Source organism: Talpa europaea (genome assembly GCF_964194135.1).
Source record: "Talpa europaea genome assembly, chromosome: 11".
Taxonomy (NCBI): Eukaryota; Metazoa; Chordata; class Mammalia; order Eulipotyphla; family Talpidae; genus Talpa; species Talpa europaea.
The window spans coordinates 94806966-94831526 of record NC_140078.1 but is presented as its reverse complement, the minus strand read 5'-3'; the positions used below and the strand labels follow the sequence as shown (position 1 = coordinate 94831526).

The 24561-nt window shown below is 39.1% G+C and overlaps 1 protein-coding gene across 2 annotated transcripts in view; it reads left to right on the top strand.

The window, feature by feature from the left end:
• The window catches only part of NPHP3 (nephrocystin 3), a gene marked incomplete at both ends in the record, with an annotated part of 32038 nt that overhangs the window by 3983 nt on the left and 3494 nt on the right, over positions 1-24561 (top strand). The window contains 21 exons of one of the 2 annotated variants that reach the window (XM_084247218.1): positions 504-656; positions 1901-2034; positions 2893-3053; positions 3432-3588; positions 5858-5932; positions 6598-6771; positions 7861-7964; positions 8928-9042; positions 9278-9421; positions 9860-9957; positions 10940-11042; positions 11451-11533; positions 13359-13497; positions 15427-15591; positions 16534-16628; positions 17566-17688; positions 19077-19266; positions 19394-19635; positions 20617-20692; positions 21813-21940; positions 23338-23578. In XM_084247218.1, the coding sequence (XP_084103344.1) occupies positions 504-656; positions 1901-2034; positions 2893-3053; positions 3432-3588; positions 5858-5932; positions 6598-6771; positions 7861-7964; positions 8928-9042; positions 9278-9421; positions 9860-9957; positions 10940-11042; positions 11451-11533; positions 13359-13497; positions 15427-15591; positions 16534-16628; positions 17566-17688; positions 19077-19266; positions 19394-19635; positions 20617-20692; positions 21813-21940; positions 23338-23578 (2900 nt within the window). Of the gene's footprint in view, positions 1-503; positions 657-1900; positions 2035-2892; positions 3054-3431; positions 3589-5857; positions 5933-6597; positions 6772-7860; positions 7965-8927; positions 9043-9277; positions 9422-9859; positions 9958-10939; positions 11043-11450; positions 11534-13355; positions 13498-15426; positions 15592-16533; positions 16629-17565; positions 17689-19076; positions 19267-19393; positions 19636-20616; positions 20693-21812; positions 21941-23337; positions 23579-24561 lie in introns of both variants that reach the window. The other variant, XM_084247217.1, reaches the window with a different exon arrangement.

Below are 24561 nucleotides of genomic sequence, written 5' to 3'. Positions count from 1 at the left end.
TAAAGATTTATTTATGCATACAAGAACGGGGTACAGGCCAGAGGTGTGGGGGGGCGGGTGAGAGGATTCACCAGAGACAGAGTGGGGAACTGAACAGGCAGACTGACTGAACAACACTGCTGAGAGGAGCAGTGGGCGAGTCAGGAGAGGAATGCTGTGCCATGTGGGTAGCTCCCCTGCTGCCCGGGGATCAAACTCGTGATGCAGAGGCTGTGGATAGCATAATAGGTTGTGTCTTAACCCCTTGCGCCACCAGGGAGGCCCTACTTTTCATCTTTCTTGTTTTAATCCCTTGCTTGAATTTGAAATGATAGCCAGAATTATGTTAACTAGCACGTTAGAAATGGCCAGAAGTCAGGGCAAAGTGTGTTTTTACATCATTGAGGTTTGACTTGTTGTATTTATAATATTGTGGTCTTTCTATGAATTTGAAATCCTGTTCAGTATATGTAATAAGTTTCAGTAATTTGGTTTTCACAAGATAAAATCTCTTGCTTTAATAGCTGCTGGAACCCAGTGTGAATACTGGGCTGGAGGCGCCCTGGGAAGTGAGCCGTCCCTAGGAAGTATGATCCAGCTTCAGCAGTCCTTCCGGGGCCCTGAGTTCGCCCATAGTTCTATAGATGTGGAAGGACCCTTTACAAATGTCAACAGAGGTAACAAGTGCCATTTGTCAATGACCTTGGCCAGCGGTAGTGATTTTCATGTATTATAGGCTTGTGCCGGGAGGAATCCCATCAGGAGAGCATGAAGGTTGTGTTCTGGCATCTTCCCTTGACAAACCATCACGTACCAGGGCTGCTGAATTTACATAACTCATACCCGGGTCAGCTGGTGCTTCAGGGCTGGCCCGGACAACCAGATTTTAATATCCCAACTTTTGGTCTGAGTTCTCAGATTTTTTTAATTAAAGCAGTGAGAGTCTAATGTAGATGAACTGAAAGCAGTAGTTTTTAGCTTTTTCCCTCTGCACCTTTGATATTGTCAAAGGTTTAAGCATTTTACAGAGTAGAATGCAAAAGTCCAGTTACATAATAGTCAAAAGAATATTTTCATATTTTTATGTAATTTGGTGTCTAAAACAGTTCCAAGATCTGTTCAGAGTTTCAATACCAGTAGCAGACCTGGGCAGACCTCCAGCTTTTTCTTAAAACTGTAAAATTATTTACCTATTAGCAAAAAGAAAATCATTTTAAAAATTGATCCTTTGGAATTAGCCAAGTGTGTCTTAAAATGTTGATTCTCACTAAATACCATATGACTACTTTTCATTTTATGCCATTCTTAAAAATTCTTTTTGATTCAGTATATTTTAGAGTAATAAGTAGGCAAAACTATAGGGCAGTCTGGGAAGACAGGCTCTCCTCAGGGACCAGATGAATTGAGCAGTTCAAGTCACGTTGTTTGGTGACATTTGACTGGCAGGGACCACTGGTGATACTGATTGCTTTAAGCCTACAGGTAGAATTTGAAGTTAGAGAACTGATTGCCTTCGAATATTTTTTTTTTTTTAAAGATTTATTTATTTATCTATACAAGCACTGGGTACAGTCAGAAGCGCGGGAGGGTGAGAGAATTCACCAGAGCCAGAGCGGGGAGCAGAGCAGGCAGCAGGAGAGGTCTGTGCGCCATGTGGGACCCTCCTCCGGTGGCCAGGGGGCAGCTGGGGATCGAACCGGCGCTGCAGAGGCTGCAGGCAGCTTCGCAACCCAGCGCTCAACCGCTGCACCACCAGGGAGGCCCTCGAATATGTTATTCTAGAAGCTATGTCAGTATTACAAGTGCAATCAGATTCCATTCAGTGATGCCTGTTGTATTTTTTCAGACTATTAATTTTTTGATTCATCTTGTTAAATGTTTTTCAGTAATTTTTTCATAAATTCAGAATTTTTATTTTCAGACGATTGGGATATCGCTGTAGCTAGTTTATTACAAGTTACTCCACTGTTTTCGCATTCTCTGTGGAGCAACACGGTCAAATGTTACCTCATTTATACAGATGAAACCCAGCCTGAAATGGATCTTTTCCTTAAGGTAAGGATATTTATAAACTCTTTATTCACTGATTTAAAATACAAGTTAGTATCGTATCCGATTTATGATACCTCTACATCGAAACCAAGTAGTTTACTACTAGTATATGTTTTAATACAACAGGAAGCATCTTGGGTTTAAGAGAAAATCTTCCTCTGCATTATCAGTATATTCCAGTTAAGATCAGGGAACTTCATGTTTTTGAATGCTTCATCACCTGTTCTCTGCAATGATTAAGAAGACCCTTGTTGATGGTGTCTGAGTTAGTTAAAATATTTTGAAATCAAAGTTTCCACTCATTAACTGAATATAGATTATTAACAAGCACATGCTGAGGCAGCTATTTATTTATATTATTAACTTATATTATTTATAGTAGTTATCGTTACTTAATAACTTAATGTATTATAGACCAAAATATTTAAACATTTGAAATTTACATTTGATTGTTTTAGTGTTCTAATATATCACGGTGAACAGTTTATACTCTGTTGATCTATGGACTTATATTTTTCACTCTTTATAACAGTAAAACAGAAAACATTTGTAATCATAAAAAATAAATACCAAAGGGGAAAAAACCTAATATATTTGTTCTGAGTGTTTAGGTTTTACTGTGAAATAATTCATTTCTTGAGCTAGGAAAAGTTGCTAACATTATTATTATTATTTTTTAACTAGAGAAACTCACTTTCTCAAAATTTTTCTTTAAAATGTGATTACATACTATTAAAACTTTACATGAGAAAATATCCAGCATAAACTGTCTGTTCTAAAACACGCCTTTTATTCTAAGTAGGAGGAAGCTGACTAGATCTTTAGCTTATTGTGCTTTTATATGTTCTAATTTATCTGTAGGACTATTCACCTAAACTTAAAAGAATGTGCGAGACAATGGGATATTTTTTCCATGCTGTATATTTTCCAGTAGATGTTGAGAATCAATACCTCACTGTAAGAAAATGGGAAATTGAGAAGAGTTCATTAGTTATTTTATTCATTCATTTAGCTTTACCAAGGTAAGCTGAAAATTCTGTAATTACTATGAATTAACTTGTAAATAGAATTGAGATTGCCAAATGAACTTCGAAGATAAATTCTAATTAAGTTCTCCTAACCACAACAATCCAAGAAACTCAATATATTCTATGGCCTTTTATAAATAAAATAAAGAATTAAAGGTTTCTTGCTATTAGACTTGGTTAATTGGTCATAAGAACAACATTGTAAATGTAAAGATCATTTTGAGCCTTTTAAATCTTGTTTGCAGAACAAGCTGCAGCTGGTCTTTGCTGACTGCTAAGTCTTTGTAGTTTTAACCCTCATTATTGACACTCAGGTTGATTCACTGCTGCCACAGGGCAGGGTACTACAAGAAATACTGATTTTCAATCTAGCCTTTTATTGGAAGACTGTGAAGAAGCTTTTCTGAAAAACCCTGAAGGCAAACCACGATTAATTTATCATCGTTTGGAGGACGGGGAAGTCAGTTCCGACTCTGTCCGGCAATTGATTGACCAAGTCTCTAACCTGAACGCTGCCAACAAAGCCAAGGTAAAGTTCAGAGGGTTGTTTTGTAAGAACAGGCTTGGGCTGAAGGAAGCACTTAAGCTTTCAGGCCACGAGCTGAGAGTGAGCCTGGCGTGTCTGGAAGGAAGCCAGGGAAGCTGGAGCAGAGCGTGAGGGGCAATTAGTGGGAGAGGTAATGGGGACTGATCTAGAAGAACCTTACAGGCCATTTTAAAACTAAGGCCCTCCCTTGGTTCTTTTACCTGGGGAGACAGTGAAGGGGGATGGGCATGGGAGGACTTTAAGCAACAGGAGAGAATATGCGATCTGACAGTGATCTCCAGGTGCTGTGTTGAGACTGGCCTGGAGAGTGGTGGGCAGGGCAGAGCCGTGGAGGTCAGCCAGGTGAGAGAGGCCGGGGGGAGTCGAGAAGGTGATGGGAAGCAGTGGGATTCTGGATAAATTTTAACAGTAGAGCCAACAGATTTCCTAGTAGTCTGGAGGTGGGCTATGAGGGAACTAGAGGAATAAATAGCAACATGTAGCTAAAATGAGTATCACCTGTGAGTGGACAAATCAGATTCTTTTCTGCTACCCCCCACATCCTCCATGCACAGCCCCTCCATCTGCCTTGATCAAGGGCTAGAGTAAGGAGGAGGCTTTCAGAGCACCTATCCCGGGGGTACCGGGGAAAGCCAGGCACTGATGTTCTCATCAGTGACATGACATGACCTTCTGGGATGCAGGGCGGGACCATGTTTAGAGCAGAAGGGCAGACTCCTCATTACCGCACACTGAGAAGACAGGGAAGCGTTTGTAGTTCATGTTAAGAATACATTTGAAAACAAATCTAGGATTTTCACACTTTTTCTCTGTGCTCAGCTGAAAAATAAGATCAAATATAAATATAAGCATTTTTCTTCACATCACTTAGCACTGAAAAGATAGCTTTATATTAAACTGAAGAGCCAAAGACAAAAAAAGTGCATTTTTATTAGAATTATTGTTCAGAACCACTTCATTCTTTATTTTAATTATTTTGGTATCTGTTAATCCATGAGGCCCTGTAGGAAAAAGGTACTATTTCATCTTTCTTAAGATTCTATAAATCTGGGCCTCCCCGGTGGCGCAGCGGTTGAGCGCTGGGTTGCGAAGCTGCCCGCGGCCTCTGTGGCGCCGGTTCCATCCCCGGCTGCTCCCCGGCCACGGAGGAGGGTCCCACATGGCGTGCAGACCGCTCCTGCCGCCCACTGCTCCCCTCAGCAGTGTACTTCAGTCCTTCTGCCTGCTCTGCTCCCCGCTCTGGCTCTGGTGAATTCTCTCACCCTCCCGCGCTTCTGACTGTATCCAGTGCATGTATAAACAAAAACAAACAAACAAACCAGCAAACAAATAAATAAAGCATGCCTCTATTAAAAAAAAAAATTAAAAAAAAAGATTCTATAAATCACACTTATAAAAATTAACACACTGAAAAGATGGCATTATTTTATAAAAACAAGAGGAAGATAAGACCTCTCCAGCATGATTAAAAATGTAAATGTTGGATAAATCCCATGCTATCCCCTTGATCTGTTTTGTAAAACCATTGCCATATTCTAATCGTACTAGCTATTAACCACTTATTAGCGGGCCTCCCTAATGGTGCAGTGGGTTGAGCGCAACGCTGTGAAGCAGTCCGCAGCCTCTGCAGCGCGGGTTTGATTTCTGACTGGCCAAGGAGAAACCCACATGGCGGGACAGACCTCTCCTGTCTCGCCCGCTGCTCCCCTCAGCAGTGTTTTCAGTCCGTCTGCCTGTTCTGCTCCCCACTCTGTCTCTGGTGAATTCTCTCACCCTCCTGCGTCTCTGGCCTATACCCCAGTGCTTGTATAAATAAATCTTAAAAAAATCACTTATTAGTAATATATTTGTTCTTAAACAGGACATTCGTTCAACAAATTCAAAAGACTGTTTTTCATAACAAAATTTTTTCTATTTGTCTTTTGGTTTTGTGAAGTTACAACTTTACTGGCATAAAATGCGTGTCAGTGTATTTCGAAGGTGTGTGCGTTGAGTGGTGTGGAAACATATGCCAAAGCACACTTTTGTTTTATTGCGACCAGAAGTTTGCTGTTCACACTGTGCTCACTCAGCTCCCCTGTGACCTTGAGGCGCTTAGGTGCCTCAGTTTCCTTCTCTGTAAATGGTGAGAGGAACAGGGTCTCCTCATAGGCCAGTGTTGGGATAAACGAGCTAACTTATGTACTTGGAACGGTTCCTGACACACAAGCACCTCCTCTTACTGATTTTTCTTATGAAACTTTTTTCCCAGATCATTGATCACTCAGGAGATCCTGTAGAAGGAGTTTATAAAACTTATATTTATGTGGAGAAGATTATTAAACAGGTAAATATGCATTGTCTGTCATATAGCATCCGAAATATTTTCAGACTGTTTTTCATAAAATTGGAATTTCCAGAGAAAACCACTTGTTTGTTTTTTGAAAATCATGGCCAAGGAGAAAGTGCCTGCTGGGAGACCATCCTGGACTATTTGCCTGGTGTTAGTTGGACACATATTTTCTTTTTTTCTGTTTTTGGTCAGCTCCTATCCACTGACCTTACAGAGTGGATCCTTTCATCCATTCTTTCATTTAATTGAAATACATTTAATGTATAACATTGTGAGTTTAAGATGTACAACATGTTAATCTGAGACATTATCTTATTTAGTGTATATGCTCAAGGTCCATCCAAATGGCAGGATGCCCTCCTTTTCATGGCTGAATAGTATTCCACAGCATACTATCTCTGCCACATTCTCTTTATTCGTTCATCTATGGACCCTTAGGTGTTTCTGGGCTGTTGTCAGTCATGTTCCAATGAACATGGGCTGCAGATATTTTTTGGAGTGAGTAGCACTGTGTGTCTTTATTTCTCATCTGTCTCACAAAGCTACTTGATGCTTCAGTACCTGTTAAGTATAAAATGGATTACCAAAGTGCTAGTTAAAAAGTATTTGGGAGAAAATGTTTATCCTAGTCAATGTTTATCCTTGCTCTGGGGGTGCAGGACATCCTGGGCTTTGAGAACACAGACCTGGAAATGAAGGATGTGGGCAGTGAAGATTCTGTTCCAGAAGATGATGATTTAGGTGACGTTTTGTGGGACATACATGATGAACAAGAGCAAATGGAGACTTTTCAACAGGCCTCGAATTTATCCCAGGAGTTGGGATTTGAGAAAGTAAGTATTTGGAATATTCTTCCAACAGAGACCACTAAGTCAGTCACCACCTAAAGGCTGTATTCTGATTGTATATGTACCTACATATAATCAGAGTTGCTGACTGTGTAGGTGTCAGCTCCCAGGACTTGATTGTCCATGTTGAGACTTGTGTTTGAGTTTGTGTCATGTGACAGATATTTGAGATTCACAAATACAAACATCAAACCTTTTGGGTTTTAGATTAGGATTTATAAAGCACATGTTCATTAGGCCATCTTCTTTAGTTTACCAGCCCAAGATCAAATAGCCAGGTAACTTGATAAAAATTGTAAGGCTGTGTATTCTTTCGGTTCTTAGAGGAATCAGACATTCCTCAGCATCTTAAAATCTAAGCAAATTAACTGAATTTGAAGTGCACAAAGAATCTATGTCCAAGTTCAAAACTACTGAATAATATTAATGTAAGAAACGAATATTTTAAAGAATATTATTGAAGCTGTCACTAACAGCTTCAATTTTTGGAACTTTTATGATTTAGACTGTGTTTATATAATTTAGACTGCTCCTGTCCTGGCTATCTCCTAACTAGGGGTTTTTGCTCACATAACTTGGCCCTAAACTTTGACTTTCCTGTCTGCAGAGTTAGAATAACTAATGGTCCCTGTATCCTAGGGTTCTTGGGTGAATTAATCCAGATAATGCACAGAAAGCACTTGGAATAATATCTGTCATGTGATAAGTGTTAAATTGTTTTTTTAAAGAGAGGTACTATCATTATTTTATAAATGAAGGCTCTGAGAACACAAAACATCTGAATATTATAAAACCCCACATGGGGTGTCTCATCCATTAAGTGTTGTCTCTCATCCACTAATTTACAGCAGTACATAGGTATAGAAGAAATTGGGACCCATTCTTAATTTACCACTTTGGGCATATTTAACCAACCATAAAAATAAGCAGTTATGAAGGTGCTAGTGACTAAAAGTAGATTTCATTTTCTCATTTTGCTTTTCTCTAGTGACTTCACAGGGTAATCAGAAGTTGACTCTATTTATATTCTAAGAGACATGTGTTTCCTCACAACAAAATCATTTTTCGTTCTAGTATTACCAGCGCCTTAATGACCTAGTGGCGGCTCCAGCTCCGATTCCACCCCTTCTTGTATCTGGAGGACCAGGTTCTGGAAAGTCCCTTCTTTTATCAAAGTGGTATGATATGCTACAATTAAATTGTTACTATAGTTGTCATCATTTGGTTACTGAATTCATTCAATAAAATGTATTATTGCATGTCTGCCTTCCATCATGGCCTGGATACAACATGAAAAAGCTAAAAGAGTCAAACAATAGACTCATGCCCTGAAGTGTATACAGTTTGGATGTTGGGAGAACAAAATGTGAAGAGAAATGTGAATATTTGTGATTGTGTGCATATGCGTGTAAGTCAGATTAAGGGAGTGCTGTATGAGGGAGCAGTCAGTGTGGGGTGGCATTAGGGGACTCTAGAAAGGGATGTGCCTTCATTTTCGATTATTGGAATCTTAATAGTTTCATTGGGATTTTCAGTATTTGAAACAAGACAGACAGACTAATTGGAATGAAATAAACTCCAAAGAACAACAAAATAAAGGATAACCTTTACTATGAATGCAAGCCAGTTCTTGAAATCGTGGATTAAAGTTCATATATGTTAATAAATCGTTTTAGTTTCATTTACTTCATCATATTAGTTAAGCAAGTAGTAAAACTTTGCTTTCATTTATAATTATTTATATGGAAGAGTTCACATAAGTTGTTTCTTTTTCAATGCCCTTTTATGTAAAGTTATGTTTGGAAAATATTTTTGTTCTTAACAAGGAAACTGTTTTTCCTCTAATAGCATATTTTTAATGAAAGGTTAATGCTCACTTTATTTATACCTCAACCTCAAATGTACACTATTTTAGTTTACAGTTGTTCACATCAATTTGTAATTTAAACGAATCAATACTTTTCTTAAAGGTTTATTAAAAGAATATAAAAATGGAATAAAAATTGAAGTTTCCCATGTTTATATAAAAGCAACTATGTGATTGCTGACAGGCAGTATTTGACGTTAAGTGCATTGGGAATTCTTTTCTGCTTGATGGTAAAAGAGCTTCATCAGCCTTATAAAAGTTATTTTTCTTTCAGGATTCAGTTACAACAGAAGAATTCCCCTAACACCCTAATTCTTTCTCATTTTGTGGGGAGGCCCCTGTCAACCAGCTCCGAGTCTTCCTTGATCATTAAACGATTAACGCTAAAGGTATGGTACACTGTCTCTTGGAATTATCAGAAGTTTTACTTAGATTGAGAAATTGGTGAGACTAAGCACCTGAGGGTAAACTAGTTTTCAGTATGACCTGTTTGTCTTGGTTTTTTAAAGGTTAAAAGTAACACCCAGTGCATTGGGGTCCTCTTGGTAACTCAGTTTTGGTTTAAAAGGTGTGACAGTGTGACGCAGTGTGACTACTTTAGTGTGGTGTGTTCTCGCCCCATAGTTGATGCAGCACTCTTGGTCGGTGTCTGCTCTGACACTGGATCCTGCTAAGCTTCTAGAAGAGTTTCCACGTTGGCTAGAAAAACTGTCTGCCCGTCATCAAGGCAGTATCATCATCATTATTGATTCTATAGATCAAGTTCAGGTAAGGAACTGTTTTCCTTTTCTAACCTATTTATACTCTCAGAAAAAGACAGAAATATCAGCAGCCTTTTAAATGATTTGTTTGAGAAGAAAATGTTCATTTATTATTTCTGCTTAATTTCTAGGGAGGATGCATATAAATAAAAAAATACACTGTATACCAGTAATCACTAGACTTTTATTGGGAAAGATCAACTGAATTTATACAATTAGCAATTGTCATTTTGACAAATTTTTAGGGCATTTACATTTCTTTAAGTGTCTACAAGTCATCAGACACTTGTTCTTCTAGTACTCTGAGATAAATCATCCCAAAATTAGATTTCATCCTTAGTAATAAGGAGAATAAGGAGAATTTTATATTACTTGGAGAGCTATTATTGGGTTGTTTTGAAGTATCTTGAATTAATAGATTGAATTTTGTTTTTATATCTTTAAGCAAGTTGAAAAGCACATGAAATGGCTGATAGACCCCCTGCCAGTGAATGTGAGAGTAATTGTGTCTGTGAACGTAGAAACATGCCCTCCAGCTTGGAGGTACGCCGCTAACATGCGTTCTTTCAGATTACGGGAAATGCTTTCAGGTACAAGGAAAGGTTTTTAATGTGTGTTTTGAGTTTTCCATATTTTTTATATAAGTGGCAGCGAGCATGGGTAGGAAAGGATGAATTCAAGGGGAGGTTAGATCTAGCCTGGGGGTGCGGGGAGAAGACTAGGACGACGCCAGATTTCTGACTTGAGAAATAAAGCTAATCGTGGTTCCATGAAGTGACATAGGAAATGCAAGGGATGGGCAGGTTTGTGGAGAAAAGGCTGTGAGCTTTTTTTGGACACATGGTTGGTTTGAGTTGTCAGTCTTGGCTCCAAAGAGTGCTATAGGCAGAGCGCTGGGCTAGAAATAGTCAACCAGATGCCTGTTCTCCTGAAATGCAAGCTCGCTTTAACGTTTTCAAAAGGGGGGCATAGTGGGTGAATTCTGGAGGGCACTGCTTTCAACCTTTTTGGTTCCCCTATGGAGCCTTTTTAGACATTTTCTTCCTATTTGTCTTCTCCCATCCAAGAAATTTTAATACCATATATAAACTGGATAAAGTTTCTGTATGTATTTGTGCTTTATACATAAAAAGTAAGATTTTTTTGTACCTCCCCATTGAGATGCATATGCATGTTGTAGGGTGATGAAATTCCAGTTGGATTACAAGTAACATGTGGGCAAAGGCTGTCTTTTACTGTTCCTTATAGATACATATCAGTGCTACAGATAACATGGAACTTAGAAATGGAAATATTTTGCTACTTTTTTGTCTAATGTATATACGATCTTGTAACAGTCTTCCTTGTGATAACTTGCTAGAAGTAATGATAAATGTTGGAACTGATGAAGTATTGTTACTTAATATGACTAACAGATTAGATTTGCTTATTTTATAAAGGTAATATAAAAATTCCTGTATTGATTATGTTGTGGGTGTATTGCAGCTTTAGAAGAGAATTTCTTTTTTTTTTCTTTAAATAAAAGGTTGTGGCCAACACTTCATCTTGATCCATTAAATCCGAACGATGCAAAATCAATTATAATTGCAGAATGCCATTCTATAGACATTAAATTGAATAAAGAGCAGGTAAATATTTTAATTTTGCTTTTATTCTTTATCAGCCTTCCTAGAAAACCTTACATAAGACTTCAAGTTCAAAATAGGACCTTCCTATTGTCATAAGGAAAATTAGAGTTAATAGTAATTTTTTTAATATGATTTGCTCTTAAACTAATTACAGATCTAGAACAAGCCATAAAAAAGATTGTGGTCTTAAGGTCTACTTTACTGTATTATATTAAGTAGGAATTTTAAAAGCAAAAAAGCATCTGCCTGCTGGCCATATCCACAGCCCCCACTCCTGGGCGTGGTGCTGCAGATGAGATGCAGGAGCCGGGCACTTTCTGCAGGGACAGTTGTGGTTGGCTCTGCAGTTAAGACTCTTGATTCCAGGGCGGTTTTGTATTCTTGTCTGTTTTTGGTAAACCAATGCAGGAGAAGAAGCTAGAACGGCACTGTCGTTCTGCTACCACCTGCAATGCCCTTTATGTCACGCTTTTCGGCAAAATGATTGCACGGTAAGTGGTGCTTCTTTGACATCATCTTCTGCATGTTTTGCGTTGGCTGCAGAACGCTTCTCACCATGGGAAACCAAGAACTGATCATGCCACAAGCTCTGGGTATACTCAGATTTCTTTATTCTAACAGTGATACTAACATCCTGTGAAATGTGACTCAGGACTGAAAATCACAGCTCTTGAATTATCAGAACTTGATGTTTGTTTAATTGTCATCACACTAACCTTTTCCCTACTGGGGACTGCAAAGGGTCTCTTTACCCACATTTGGGTTCTCAGTGGAGCTCACTGTCACCCTGCTTGAGGCCTCTTGAGTATAAGTGTTTTGTTTCAGGTGTCTGGAGTATCCGTAGGTTGGTATGCAGGTAGGACTTTTTAATTGTCTTTCTTCCCGAATCCTGACAAACCTTTCATTGGAAATGGATTCTTCTATGTCCGCTAGTGATTTGCCTTTAGAGAAACATTAGAAAGTTTTGCTACTTTCATCTCTCCTGTAAACTTTCACTCCACTCTGTTCACAGCCAGGGGTAGAGAAGATGAATACTTTTTTGGGGTCTGCATCAGCATTGATAGTAATCCTAGCACAACTCTTCTAGACACTGAATCTAGTATTCCTGTCTTTGACTTCCATATTTCCATCTTAAGCACCAAATTTGAAATGAAAAAAATCTCCTAAAGCTTAGTGATGGTTCTAGATGGTTCTACTTCCCTTTCCCACCGTTTACAGAGTTTGGCAAAGTATTTGTCTGTTGTGGTTATCAGTAGCTGTATCGGTACAACCCAGAAGTGATTGTGACTGTCCATACGTCTCATGATGTGTGTTGGACTCATTACGCCACTTCTGTCCCTTCTCTCCTCCTCATGTCTCTGTATCTTAAAAAGAAACTGGATGAATGTGCCAGAGCTCCGGGGAGCACCTCCTCCTCTGGGTTCCTTTCAGGCTGGACAAGCACACAAGTGAAGATCAACTAGATCAGTAGGAGAAAAGGCCCACTTTTAATTACACACATATGAAGAATTTACATGGCTGTGGATCCTAAAGTTATGGGATAAAGCAGGGATTTAAGTCCTGGGCTAAGGAATGGGGTAGGGGTCTGTGGTTTCGAGAGAGGAGGGGTCTCACATGATGAGGAGGAGATGACTTCATGTGACAAGACCTTGGCTCTAGATGTTTGCCCTTCCTTAAGATTGGTGTCTCTCATAAAAGTTTTTCTCCTGGAGAGGTCCCTACATCTAGGTAATCTGCGTTCTTAATGCTTATGATAGCATTGCCTCCCGGGGCCTACAGGGCTGCCGCTGACCTTCGCTCCCCATGCCATGGTGATGCACAGTGAAAACACTGCTGTCAGCATTGAGAAAATCCTGTCTGATTTGGGGGGGAGATCAATCCTAGAATTACAGGTTATTTCAAAACACCCCCCAGCATTTATTGATTTACCTTATCTTGATGTTTTCCAAATTTTGTCTCTAAACTAATTTGTATGGCTAATAACTAATAATACTTATTTACCATACTCTTCCTGCTTCCTGTATGCAGATGGCATGCTTCTGGATCATAAGACTCTGCCTTACTCACCTCTGTGTTCCATAATATGCAGTAACTGCTTAGCATTTAGTAAATCCCAGTGAATGTGTATTAAATTGAATGAAATGTTTACTGCAATAAACGTGGTGACTCCAGCAGCCCCACACAGCTGCCACTGTCCTGTACCCGTATTGCCGAGTCCCTGTTGTCAGTTGCAGTGCAAAAACACTCTTTATTTACCCCAAATTTCCCACAGATATTGGCAGTCTGTAACAAACTGTCTACTTTCAATTCCAGCAGTGCCGGGAAAGCCGGGAACTTGGATAAAATCCTTCAGCAGTGTTTCCAGAGTCAGGACACCATTTCACTGTATAGACTTGTCCTGCGGTCTGTCCAGGACTCACTGGGCAACGATCGGGAGAAGGAGCTGATGAAGCAGGTAAAGCATCACAACGAATAAGATGGGGTTGTCCTGTCTTGTGTTTGTGTGTAAATTGAGATAAACAGTGAATTTTTTTTAATGTGTGCTTAAACGCACTTCAAGTATCCACAGGAGGAAGCTCTTGGGAAAGTGGACTTTTCCTGATTTTCATCGAGATTTTTCCATCTTGTCATATTTATTAGCTACTCTTGTTTCCTCTTACGTGAATTGCTGATTCAAGGTCTTTACCCATTTTTTAATGACTTGTTTTCTTCTTGGTTTGTGGGATCAAGAAGAAATGTTCTGTACGCTGAATACAAATCCTTTGTTATAGAGTTTGCAAATTAATGTCTTCCTGCTTGTTTCTTATTTTTTAGCTTACAGTTTTATTCACTGTGCAAAGTTTGATTTAGATAATGTCAGTTATCAATAGTTTCTTTCATGTTTATGCCTTTTGCATCTTACCTAAAAAATCCTTTGTTATCTTTATTTTTCCCTTCAAAATGTTTTAGTTTTGTTCTTTTAGTGTAAGCCCTTAACTCATTATTTCTGCTTATGTGTGAGAAAGAATCTATGTTTTAATCATTTGTCATATTTAGTTCTTTTTACTGGAGTACGTTTTGTCCACGGGCGTGGAAGGCCACCTCTCAGCTGTCACGCTCACTTATGAACCCGAGTCTATTTCTCGGCTCTTTTGTTCCAGTTTTGCCAGTTTCTGACCACTCTTACAATGTCTTCATTATTAGGTCTTTGGAATAAGCTTAGAAGTTTGGGCAAGCCCCCCTCTTTGGCTCATTTTCCACATGTCCCCTTAGAATTGGCTCAGCGAGTGCCACAGAAGTGCATTTTGGAATTTCAGTTGGAGTCACATTGGGTTTAGAAATAAGTTTGGGGAGAATTATCGAATAAGCCTTCTCCTCTGTGGCAAATGACGCAGCTCTCCATTTGTTTAGTCATCTTCTTTTATGCTTCTGTGTAATATTCTCTCCCATTAAGGTCCTATACATCTCTATGCAGATTTCCTTGAAGACCTCTGTAGTTCAAATAAAACTTTAAAATTGTTTGTAGCTAGTGTATTCAATTTTGATTCTTGAAAATGTACTTTATATCTAGCAGTGCTTCCTGAATTCTTACAGTTTCAACCGGGACCCATTTTTGTTAATTTACCATCTTGGGGATTTCTGGGATTTTGATTTTTCATCCTTCTTCCAAACCCATAAGCATCCTTGTTTTCTGCCCATGCCTGTGGGTGATGTTTCCCTCATGCTCCCCCTCACTGAGGGCACAGCCCTCAAAGGGTCCGGTGTTGGCAAGCATTCTGATTCCAGCTCCTCCACCTTGGGGCTTAGGGCCTCACATTCCATCCCTACTGCACCTTGAAGACCCCACCCTTAACTTACTGGGACTGCTGCCTGTCCTCTGTGCCCCTGACCCGGGCCATAGTTCTAGGACCTAGCCCTCTGATTTTTCAATCTCCTGGTCATTGTTGGCACCTGCAGAATTTCTAACTCTTTTGGCAGGTGCAGCTGCACTTTTTGAAATGATTCTATATCGTCTGATCACTAAGCATTTGAATATAGCAGAAGGCTGTTGTCTTCTACCGTGTTGCCAGAATTGGAATGCTGGCATTAGTTTTAATCATACATGTCCTGCAGTTTTAATTTTCACTAAATGTTTTTCTATATTTGTGTTATCTTCGGTATGCTAGATATAGTGAAAAGAACTATATGTATATCATATATATGGTACTATTTTATTCTTCATTAATGCCTTTTGGAAAGTGTGTTTTAATCTAAGAAATCTGTTGTTTCACTAAAGCATTTTAATTATAAGTGTGAATAAGACATTAAATAAACTTAAAAAGACTTATGGAAACTTTACTGTTAGTTATTTCTAGAGGTGCTTCTTGATCATTCTGAATTACTGTTCATTTGTTTTTCTCTCTAGATTCTGTGCCTTGTGAATGTTAGTCACAACGGAGTGAGTGAGTCAGAATTGATGGAACTCTATCCTGACATGTCCTGGGCTGTCTTGACCTCTCTTATTCACAGTTTACACAAAATGGGTTTGTTGACTTATGGGTGTGGCTTGCTGAAGTTTCAACATCTTCAGGTAAATGTTATTTTAAGTATCTTGAAACAATTTTTTTAAGCCTTTACATGTCATGCATCACTGCATACTGTATTATGCTATACTATACCATATTATTTTGAATGTTTCAATGACAAGACAAAGTTGAAATCTGAACTTTGGCATTACCTATTTTTTTTACAGCGATTTTGGCTATAAGTAAAATTTGGCTAAGAGTATTCTTATGCCATTCTTATGTCATTCTCTTCTGAACTGGCTACTACGTTAAAAAGTAGTTTCTTTCTAGAAAAGAAAGAAATAATTATTTTTCAATTATGTGTTTTGATGAATTGTTGGCAGAATTATATATATTGTACTAACATAGACTGTAAGTCACTCAAGCTCTGTCATGGTCTCTCTCAGCCTTGGGCATACCTTCCCAGCTTGCCACAGGGTTGTGAAGAGAATAGAGAGGTCCTTGGTCCTTGTGAAGTACTGGACGTGATGTCTGGCACACAGTCAATGTTTAGGAGTATTCTTACCACTTGTAATGCCATGGTTTTATATATATATATGGTATATGTATATAGGTATGTGTGTATGTATGTATATATATGCATGCAAATGCAAATTAATTTTTTCATTTGTGAATGAGTGTGAGATGTTAATAATTTTATAGGCTTATCTTTCTCCTTTATTGTATTTTGCTTAGATGTAATTTATTCTCTTTAATACTTTTTCAATCCACATTTAGTATTTAGAGTAAGTTTTAATTAAATGTTTGAATTACATGATTTTGAGTACTTAAAATATTAGTATAGGAATTTTTATTCTCCTAACCCATAAATATATCCTGAATTTTAAAATACTCTAATGCTATTTCTTTATGAAACTGAAATAATTGTAAATTCTTTTTTACAAATTCTTTGTTAGATGGACATTGACTTACAAAAAAAGACTGTAGTATTTTTTTTTTCTCCTTAGGCTTGGGAAGCAGTGAGACTGGAGTACCTGGAAGGTCCCCCCATTATTTCTTCATATAGGCAAAAGCTAATCAATTACTTCACCATGCAGCTCAGGTATTTACAGTAAATGTCCATGTTCTGTGACTTCTACAATACACACTGTCTCATTTCTTTTTTTTTTTTTTTTGAAAGATTTATTTATTTATGCATACAAGAACTGGGGTACAGGCCAGAGATGCAGGGGGTGAGAGGATTCACCAGAGACAGAGTGGGGAGCAGAACAGGCAAACTAACTGAAATACACTGCTGAGGGGAGCAGCGGGTGAGTCAGGAGAGGTCTGCTGCGCCATGTGGGTAGCTCCCTGGCCAGCCAGGGAATCAAACTCATGCTGCAGTGGCTGTGCACAGCTTTATAGGTTGCGTCTTAACCCCTTGTGCCACCAGGGTGGTCCCTCTTTCTCATTTCTTTCTTAGACTTTTAACGAGGCTTTTTATGGTTTACACTTACATGTATAAAAATTTAATTGTTACCAAAAGTATTAAATCCTTTCCCTATTTTGTTAATGTCAAAAAAACAAAAGATGATTTTATAAGTCTTTCGGTTTTTTGGGTTTTTTTTCCCTTTTGCAGAAGTTAGTGAAATTTCAATAGTCTTTTAATAGTAGGCTAAAAGATTCAAACTTAGGGAAAAACCAATGCATGATCATTTCTTTGTTTTTACTCTGTTCATCTAAATATCTTTAAAATGTATGTACGTCTGTATATTCATGTATATATATTTGGGTCCATTGAGTGTTTTTCAATAGTTCAATTTTAGGAAATATCTTTAGAGTTTGGTTGATGGTCCCTGCATATCAATTTGTTTATTTTCATAGGTTGGGAGAGTTTCTGGTTTTGACCTAATTTTCTCAGTGTTGAGTCCATACATAAAGTCCATCCATCCATACATGTTAAATGTGTTTTCCTTCCTTCTGCCTTTGTCTGAAGCCTGTTGCAGCGACCTCGCTGCAGGAGGGTCTATTGAGTGTTGTCCTTGCTTCTCTTGGACTAGTCAGGACCGAGTGACCTGGAGGGGCGCAGATGAGCTCCCCTGGCTTTTCCAGCAGCAGGGAAGTAGACAGAAGCTGCACGATTGCCTTCTCAACCTCTTCGTGTCTCAAAACCTTTATAAAAGGTAAGACACTCATTTGCAGAAACAGATTTAAATGGTTGTTCAGCATAACGGAGAAAAATGGCATTTTAATTTAAAAAGTCGTCCCATTTCTGTGGTACCTGAAAAATAAAACACTGGGAGAAATGTTAAGACCGTGTCCTAGTTGCCACCAGAATCTACGTTTTCCAAGTAGAAAAGAGAGGATTGCTGTCTTCATACAATCAGAGCTGGAATGGCCTTGAGAGAGCTTTATATCTTCTCTTTTTTTTATTAATTTTTAAAATTTTTTTACATCATTGTTCATTTTTAAACAATATTTGCTTCCCCCCATCCCCTCAGGTGTAGTCCCCATTGTTTCCTTCCCCAGGGCACCCATGCACCATCACCTCAGTCCCCTGTGCTCCTCCTTCCCTCCCTCTGATCCTTCTCCCTCCTCTGCCCCTGCAGGATGTCGCTGATTTATAATTGTCCGCTTTTGCTTTGTTGTGTTTTGTACTGTTATTATTTTTTTTATACACTGATGTCTTATTGGGTTCCCCTATATTCCTGCTATAAGTGAAACTATCTGATACTTTTCTTTTTCCTTCGGGCTTATTTCACTGAGCACAATTCCTTCTAGCTCCATCCACGTTGCTGTGAATGGCATGAGTTTATCTTTTTTGATTGTTGAATAATATTCCGTTGTGTATATATGCCTCAAAGATCATCAAGGAAAACATAAACAGCTGAGAGCTTTATATCTTAAACTCCCACTTAAACAGGTTTAAACGCACCCCTTCCCCCCACGAGGAGGCTCATGATGTCCGCCTCTCAGGTCTTCAGGCTTCTTTACGAGCAGCCTCCAGGTTCTGGCCGAGCTGCCTTTATAGGAAGTCTGGTCCATCTCATAGCCGTGCTGCCTGCCTCTCCTGCTGTGTGTGACTTTGCTAGTGGTGGGCGTCTTTGAGCTAGCTTCTGACCACCCAGCCCCACGAGGGGTTTTCTATCTCACTTCAGAATTTAGACATTTCTCAAAATGTAGGTACATGATTTGTTTTGCCCCTGAGTGAGTTCTAATTTCTTTGTGACACCTTGTAAGTTAAGTCTGAGTTCCACCCCAATTTTCATGCTTCCTTTGAAATCAGATTCATTCTCGAGCTCTCTCATCCTGCATAGCATCCGCTACAGATGCGCAGGCTTACTTGCCTTGATGAAAGGCAATGTAAATATCATGATGGTTTGCCTGTAGTTTATTCTGTTCTAATTTCCATCATCTCTCATTTTGGGGCTGGGCCCAGATGATGAGCTGAGGCCGCAGTCTTGACTACTAACAAATTGCCAATAATAGGTTGCTATGAATTCTGGCCTCTTCACTTGATACTGGGTTTTAAAGTTTGTTTTTCATCAAATTGCTGTTATTTGTTTGCCAGAGGACACTTTGCTGAGTTGCTGAGTTACTGGCAGTTTGTTGGCAAAGACAAGGGCGCCATGGCCGCAGAGTACTTTGATTCCCTGAAACAGTACGAGAAAGACTGTGAGGGCGAGGAGAACATGCTCTGCTTAGCCGACCTCTACGAAACCCTGGGGCGGTTTCTCAAGGATCTTGGCCTTCTCAGTCAGGTAACCTAGCAGGGATACAACATGTGGGTTTTCATGTTTACTCACCTTCCTTGCTGGAAGGTCATGTAGATTCCACTAGTGTGTCCACCAGATGGCAAATCTCAGAGCCTTTCAACTTATTTCCTAGGCTGTGGTGCCTTTGCAGAGATCTCTAGAAATTCGAGAAACAGCTTTAGATCCTGATCACCCAAGAGTGGCCCAGTCCCTCCACCAACTCGCAAGTGTGTACGTGCAGTGGAAGAAGTTCGGCAACGCAGAGCAGCTGTATAAACAGGCCCTGGAAATCTCAGAAAATGCTTACGGTGCAGACCATCCACATATTGCTCGTGAACTTGAGGCCCTTGCAACTTTGTACCAGAAACAAAATAAGTAAGATTTAGATCACTAATACTCTGGTTTTATGACAAGGAGTTAGAGACCTCAGTGTGCTTAAGTAGTGGGCTTTGTCTTGTGGCTATCATTTTCCTAAGTATATTCTTTTGAATGCATGAGATTCAAATATGAATTCTTGGTCTGGGTGTTCATGGGGGCAAACAGCAAATTAGAGCTACAGATTATTATGATCTATAGATTGTGAGGACAGAGCAGGAACATGGGGTCTTGTGGCCAGACTTGCATGGAACCCCTTCCCAGACTAGCTTTGCCACTATTAAGATTGGAGGCAGCCAGCCATGGGCCTCAGGCCAGCTCCTGATGCCCCCTGTTTTGTAAAGAAGGTCTTCTAGAAACACAGCTGTAGGTTTTCACTGCTTCCCTGTGTCCATAGCAGAGTTCTGTGTTTGGGGCATGTGACCCCAAGCCTAAAATATTTATTATCTGGCTCTTTACAGCAAAACTTTGCCAGTCCCTGGAATGATAAAAAGTCTCTCTTATCAACTAGACACTGACTGAATGTCACATCTTCCTCCATCGGAAGTCATTTCTTTTGCTCCATAAGTAATACGTGTTGGAATTATTTCTTTTAATTTTTAGAAGTTTTTTTTTTTCCACACAAGTTTTGTGAATATTGCACCAAAAATTAGCCTGTGCAGAAGAGGATAGAGCAAACTAAAATTGAAGCTTTTCTTTTAGTTAGTGTGTCCTCCACAGATTCACTGTGGGTTAAATGAGTTAAACATCTGTTCAAATGCCTGCTACATAAAAGACTACCCTTTTTTGTTCCATGAAGGTTTTTGTTAAAGAGTTTTAATTCCCTGTGACTATCACTTCTAGAAATGATGCTGTGTTTAATAGTAAAAACAAATGGCTTTATACTAGATGAGGGAGTGCTTTCATTTCCTTGAAGTGCGATACTTTGCACCTATGTCTTTTTGCTTGACTTCCTTTCCTTTTTTTTTTTTTTTTTTTAAGATATGAACAAGCTGAACATTTTAGGAAAAAATCCTTTAAAATTCGTCAGAAAGAAACAAGGAGAAAAGGCAACTTGGTAATGAGAGATTTCTTTTGGGTTTGGTTTTGAAGCAAAGAGGAAAAAAGTATATCATAATCAAGATGCATAAAAATACTAACATTGTGTTATTTATATTGCATGTTTAAATATTAGTATTACTGAGAAGTACAATTTAATAGACTTTCAAAAAGCAGAACTGAATGTTGTGGTAACCATTGTATGCTGGATGTGTATCAGACTATCATGTTATACACCTTAGACACACACAATGTTATGTTAATATTATCTCAATAAACTGGGGAAAATTAAAAAACTTTTCAAGTGAAAACTTCATTTGAAGGTTAGACTTTGGAAGATCAAGTTTAAAGTTGCTTCAGTTTTTTTCATTGAAGGGTTAGTAAAGGAAATACCAAAAATTTAGTGAACATTTTGTATTAGATTCAAATGTAAAGAAGTTCTTACCCTTGGGTACAAAAAATTTATTTTCATTTTTCTGATAAATCTATTTGTAGTATCTATATTTTAACTTAAAATGTTCTGAGGAACTTTTTTGATATATATTTGACATATGACCTAGCATAAATTCAGGTAGATAACATGTCAACTTGATATATTTCTCTGTTGCACTCTGATTGCTGTTGTAGCTATGGTTAGCACCTTGCTCATCACACAATCATTTTTTTTATGGTGGGAACAAGTAAGGTCCAATCTCTTAGCAAGCTTGGTAGTTATAACACAGTATTGTTGTCTGTATTCATTGTCCTCTGCCTTCAGTCTCCAGAACTTACTTATCTACTAGTTGCAAGTGTTCTGTGCAGTTTTAAGTACCTGATGTTGAAGCATTTCCCAATGCAGTCACTAATACCTGCATGATAGTTCCGTTTCTTGATCTTTTGGAAGGACTTTGGGATTCAGTTTGCTTTGCTAAAATGTCTTATCAGTTCACAGAACATTTTTTGCCCAGTTTTCAAAGGTGATGGTTTGTGGAAATATGAGTATCATCAATAACCATTAGACTAATTCAGGTGATGCTTAAAAATATAGTAATCTGCTTTAAAGGGAAGAAACAAAGGATATTTTAGTACCCAGCACATTGTTCAGAATCAGAGGCTGCACTCACTTAATAGCTGTTGTTCATATTCTGTGTTTGCTCCAGTATGGATTTGCCCTTTTACGTAGACGGGCCTTGCAGTTGGAAGAACTTACGTTAGGTAAAGACACACCTGACAATGCTCGGACCCTCAATGAACTGGGTGTTCTCTACTATCTGCAGAATAACCTGGAGTGAGTACCGTGGGGTTAATGATGAAACAAGTGTGCACTTGGCCATCTAGGTCCAAAGCTGTTTTCCATTTCTATCAAGTCAGGCTGAAACAATGGGAGGGAATGTGCTAGATCCGTGCATGAACCATGCACACAGACACACTGGCCCAAGGCCCTGGCATTGTCGCTGCTGCTTCTCTAGTAGCTGAGAAGTTCTGCAGATTCCCTAGTGTGGAACGAATTTATGACATTTATGATACTGTGCACAAGGCTTCTCAGAAGAAATTTGGGACAAAGAGAAAACAAAAATATCAATATCTATGGCTGGTAGTTTTACTCTTGTTTATTTGAAGATAAAAGGCAAAAATGGCGTTAATATTTATACTTTCTGAAAAATGAGTGGTTTTATATTCCTTTGGCTGTCAGATAAATAAAGCAAATTTCACACATTGGATATCAGAAAAATGTAAAACTATTTAGCTCATTTCACAAAAGATTTTTTTTTAAAAAGATTTATTTTTTACCTTTTTTTTTTTTTTTTTAAAGATTTATTTATTTATTTATTTATACAAGCACTGGGTACAGTCAGAAGCGCGGGAGGGTGAGAGAATTCACCAGAGCCAGAGTGGGGAACAGAACAGGCAGAAGGACCGAAGTACACTGCTGAGGGGAGCAGCGGGCGGCAGGAGAGGTCTGCACGCCATGTGGGACCCTCCTCTGGTGGCCAGGGAGCAGCCGGGGATTGAACTGGCGCTGCAGAGGCTGTGGGCAGCTTTGCAACCCAGCGCTCAACCGCTGCGCCACCGGGGAAACCCGATTTATTTATTTTTATACAAGAGCTGGGGTACAGGTCAGAGGCACAGGAGGGTGAGAGGATTCACCAGAGGCAGAGCAGGGAACAGAACAGGCAGACAACAGAAATACACTGCTGAGGGGAACAGGGGCAAGACAGGAGAGGTCTGCTGCGCCATGTGGGACAGCTTCACAGCACGGCGCTCAACCCACTGTGTCACCGGGGAGGCCCCACAAAAGATTTTTTTATTGAAAATTATTTAGTGTTAACTCCAAAGGGAGAGCGAGTTATCAAGCTCTTTTATTTGAGTTAGGTCTGATAATTTTAAAAATATAGAAGGTTTGTTTTGGAGAATAATTAGGGGTTTGTCTTTAGAAGTGAGTGGAGAGCTGAGGACACAATTGGGGTGCTTTTGGTCCTCAAACTCTTCGGGCTACATTTTTCTTTTCTAGAAATGGACAAGAAAGGATGGGGGGCCAGAGAGAGAGAGGGTTTTGAGCTTAATCCTTTATCTCACTTGCTTGGACTTTAGAATAAAAATGCCTCAGTTCTTTATCTAATTAGGGCTAGGGAATCTGACCTCTAGGAAATAAACTATTTCAACTATTCTGGGTTTTGTTCCTAGAACAGCGGACCAGTTTCTGAAGCGTTCCTTAGAAATGAGGGAGCGAGTTCTGGGCCCAGATCACCCCGACTGTGCCCAGTCTTTGAATAATCTGGCTGCTCTCTGCAATGAAAAGAAGCAGTATGGGAAAGCAGAAGAACTTTATGAAAGAGCCTTAGACATTCGGAGAAGAGCTCTAGCTCCTGACCACCCTTCTTTGGCTTATACTGTGAAGCATCTCGCAATCCTATATAAGAAAATGGTAAGGTTCCTGGGCATACTTACATGTGCTTTATAACATACCAATTAAGCTCTGTTTACTGTTTGCAAAATCTTCTGACCCATAGATTATTTACTGTGAGCTGTAAAGTCAGTGATTTAATTTTTATTTTTTTATTTTTTTTCAACAAAATAGCCATAATGATATTTCAGATAACTAAGACCTTCCCTCTTGTTTTTTTTTTTTTTACTCATCACCCTCCCTTATCCCATTCTCTGTGTAGATGTCTAATATTTTTTTTAATAATAAATTTTATTTTTATATTCCCCATACAATTGCAACCCCCCCATTTTGACCCCAATCCCTCCCCTCCCGCCACCCACCCCACCAAAAGTGTCTCTGGTTCATAGATTTTTGTTGATTTTGATTTTCACTTTCTTATAGTTATTCATTTTCCTGGTCCCTTATTTAAGTTTTCTAGATTCCTGCTATGAGTGAGACCATCCGGTATTTTTCTTTTTCTTTCTGGCTTATTTCGCTGAGCATGAGCCCTTCCAGCGCCATCCATGTTGCTGCAAATTGCTTGTGTTTATCTTTTTTGAATGCTGAGTAATATTCCATGGTATATATGTACCACATCTTCTTGACCCAGTCATCTATTTTTGGGCATTTGGGCTGTTTCCAAAGCTTAGCTATTGTAAACAGTGCTGCTATAAACATAGGGGTGCAGGTGCTCTTTGGAATGGATGTTTCTGTGTCCTTTGGGTAAATACCTAGGAGTGGAATTGCTGGATCCTATGGAAGCTCTATGTTTAGTAGGTCCAGAAATCTCCACACAGCTCTCCATGGTGGTTGGACCAGTTTGCACTCCCACCAGCAGTGCAGAAGAGTTCCTTTTTCTCCACATCCTCGCCAACATTTGTTGTTGCTAGTTTTTTAAATATGTGCCATTCTCACTGGTGTAAGATGGTATCTCATGGTAGTTTTGATTTGCATTTCCCTGATGACAAGTGATGTTGAACATT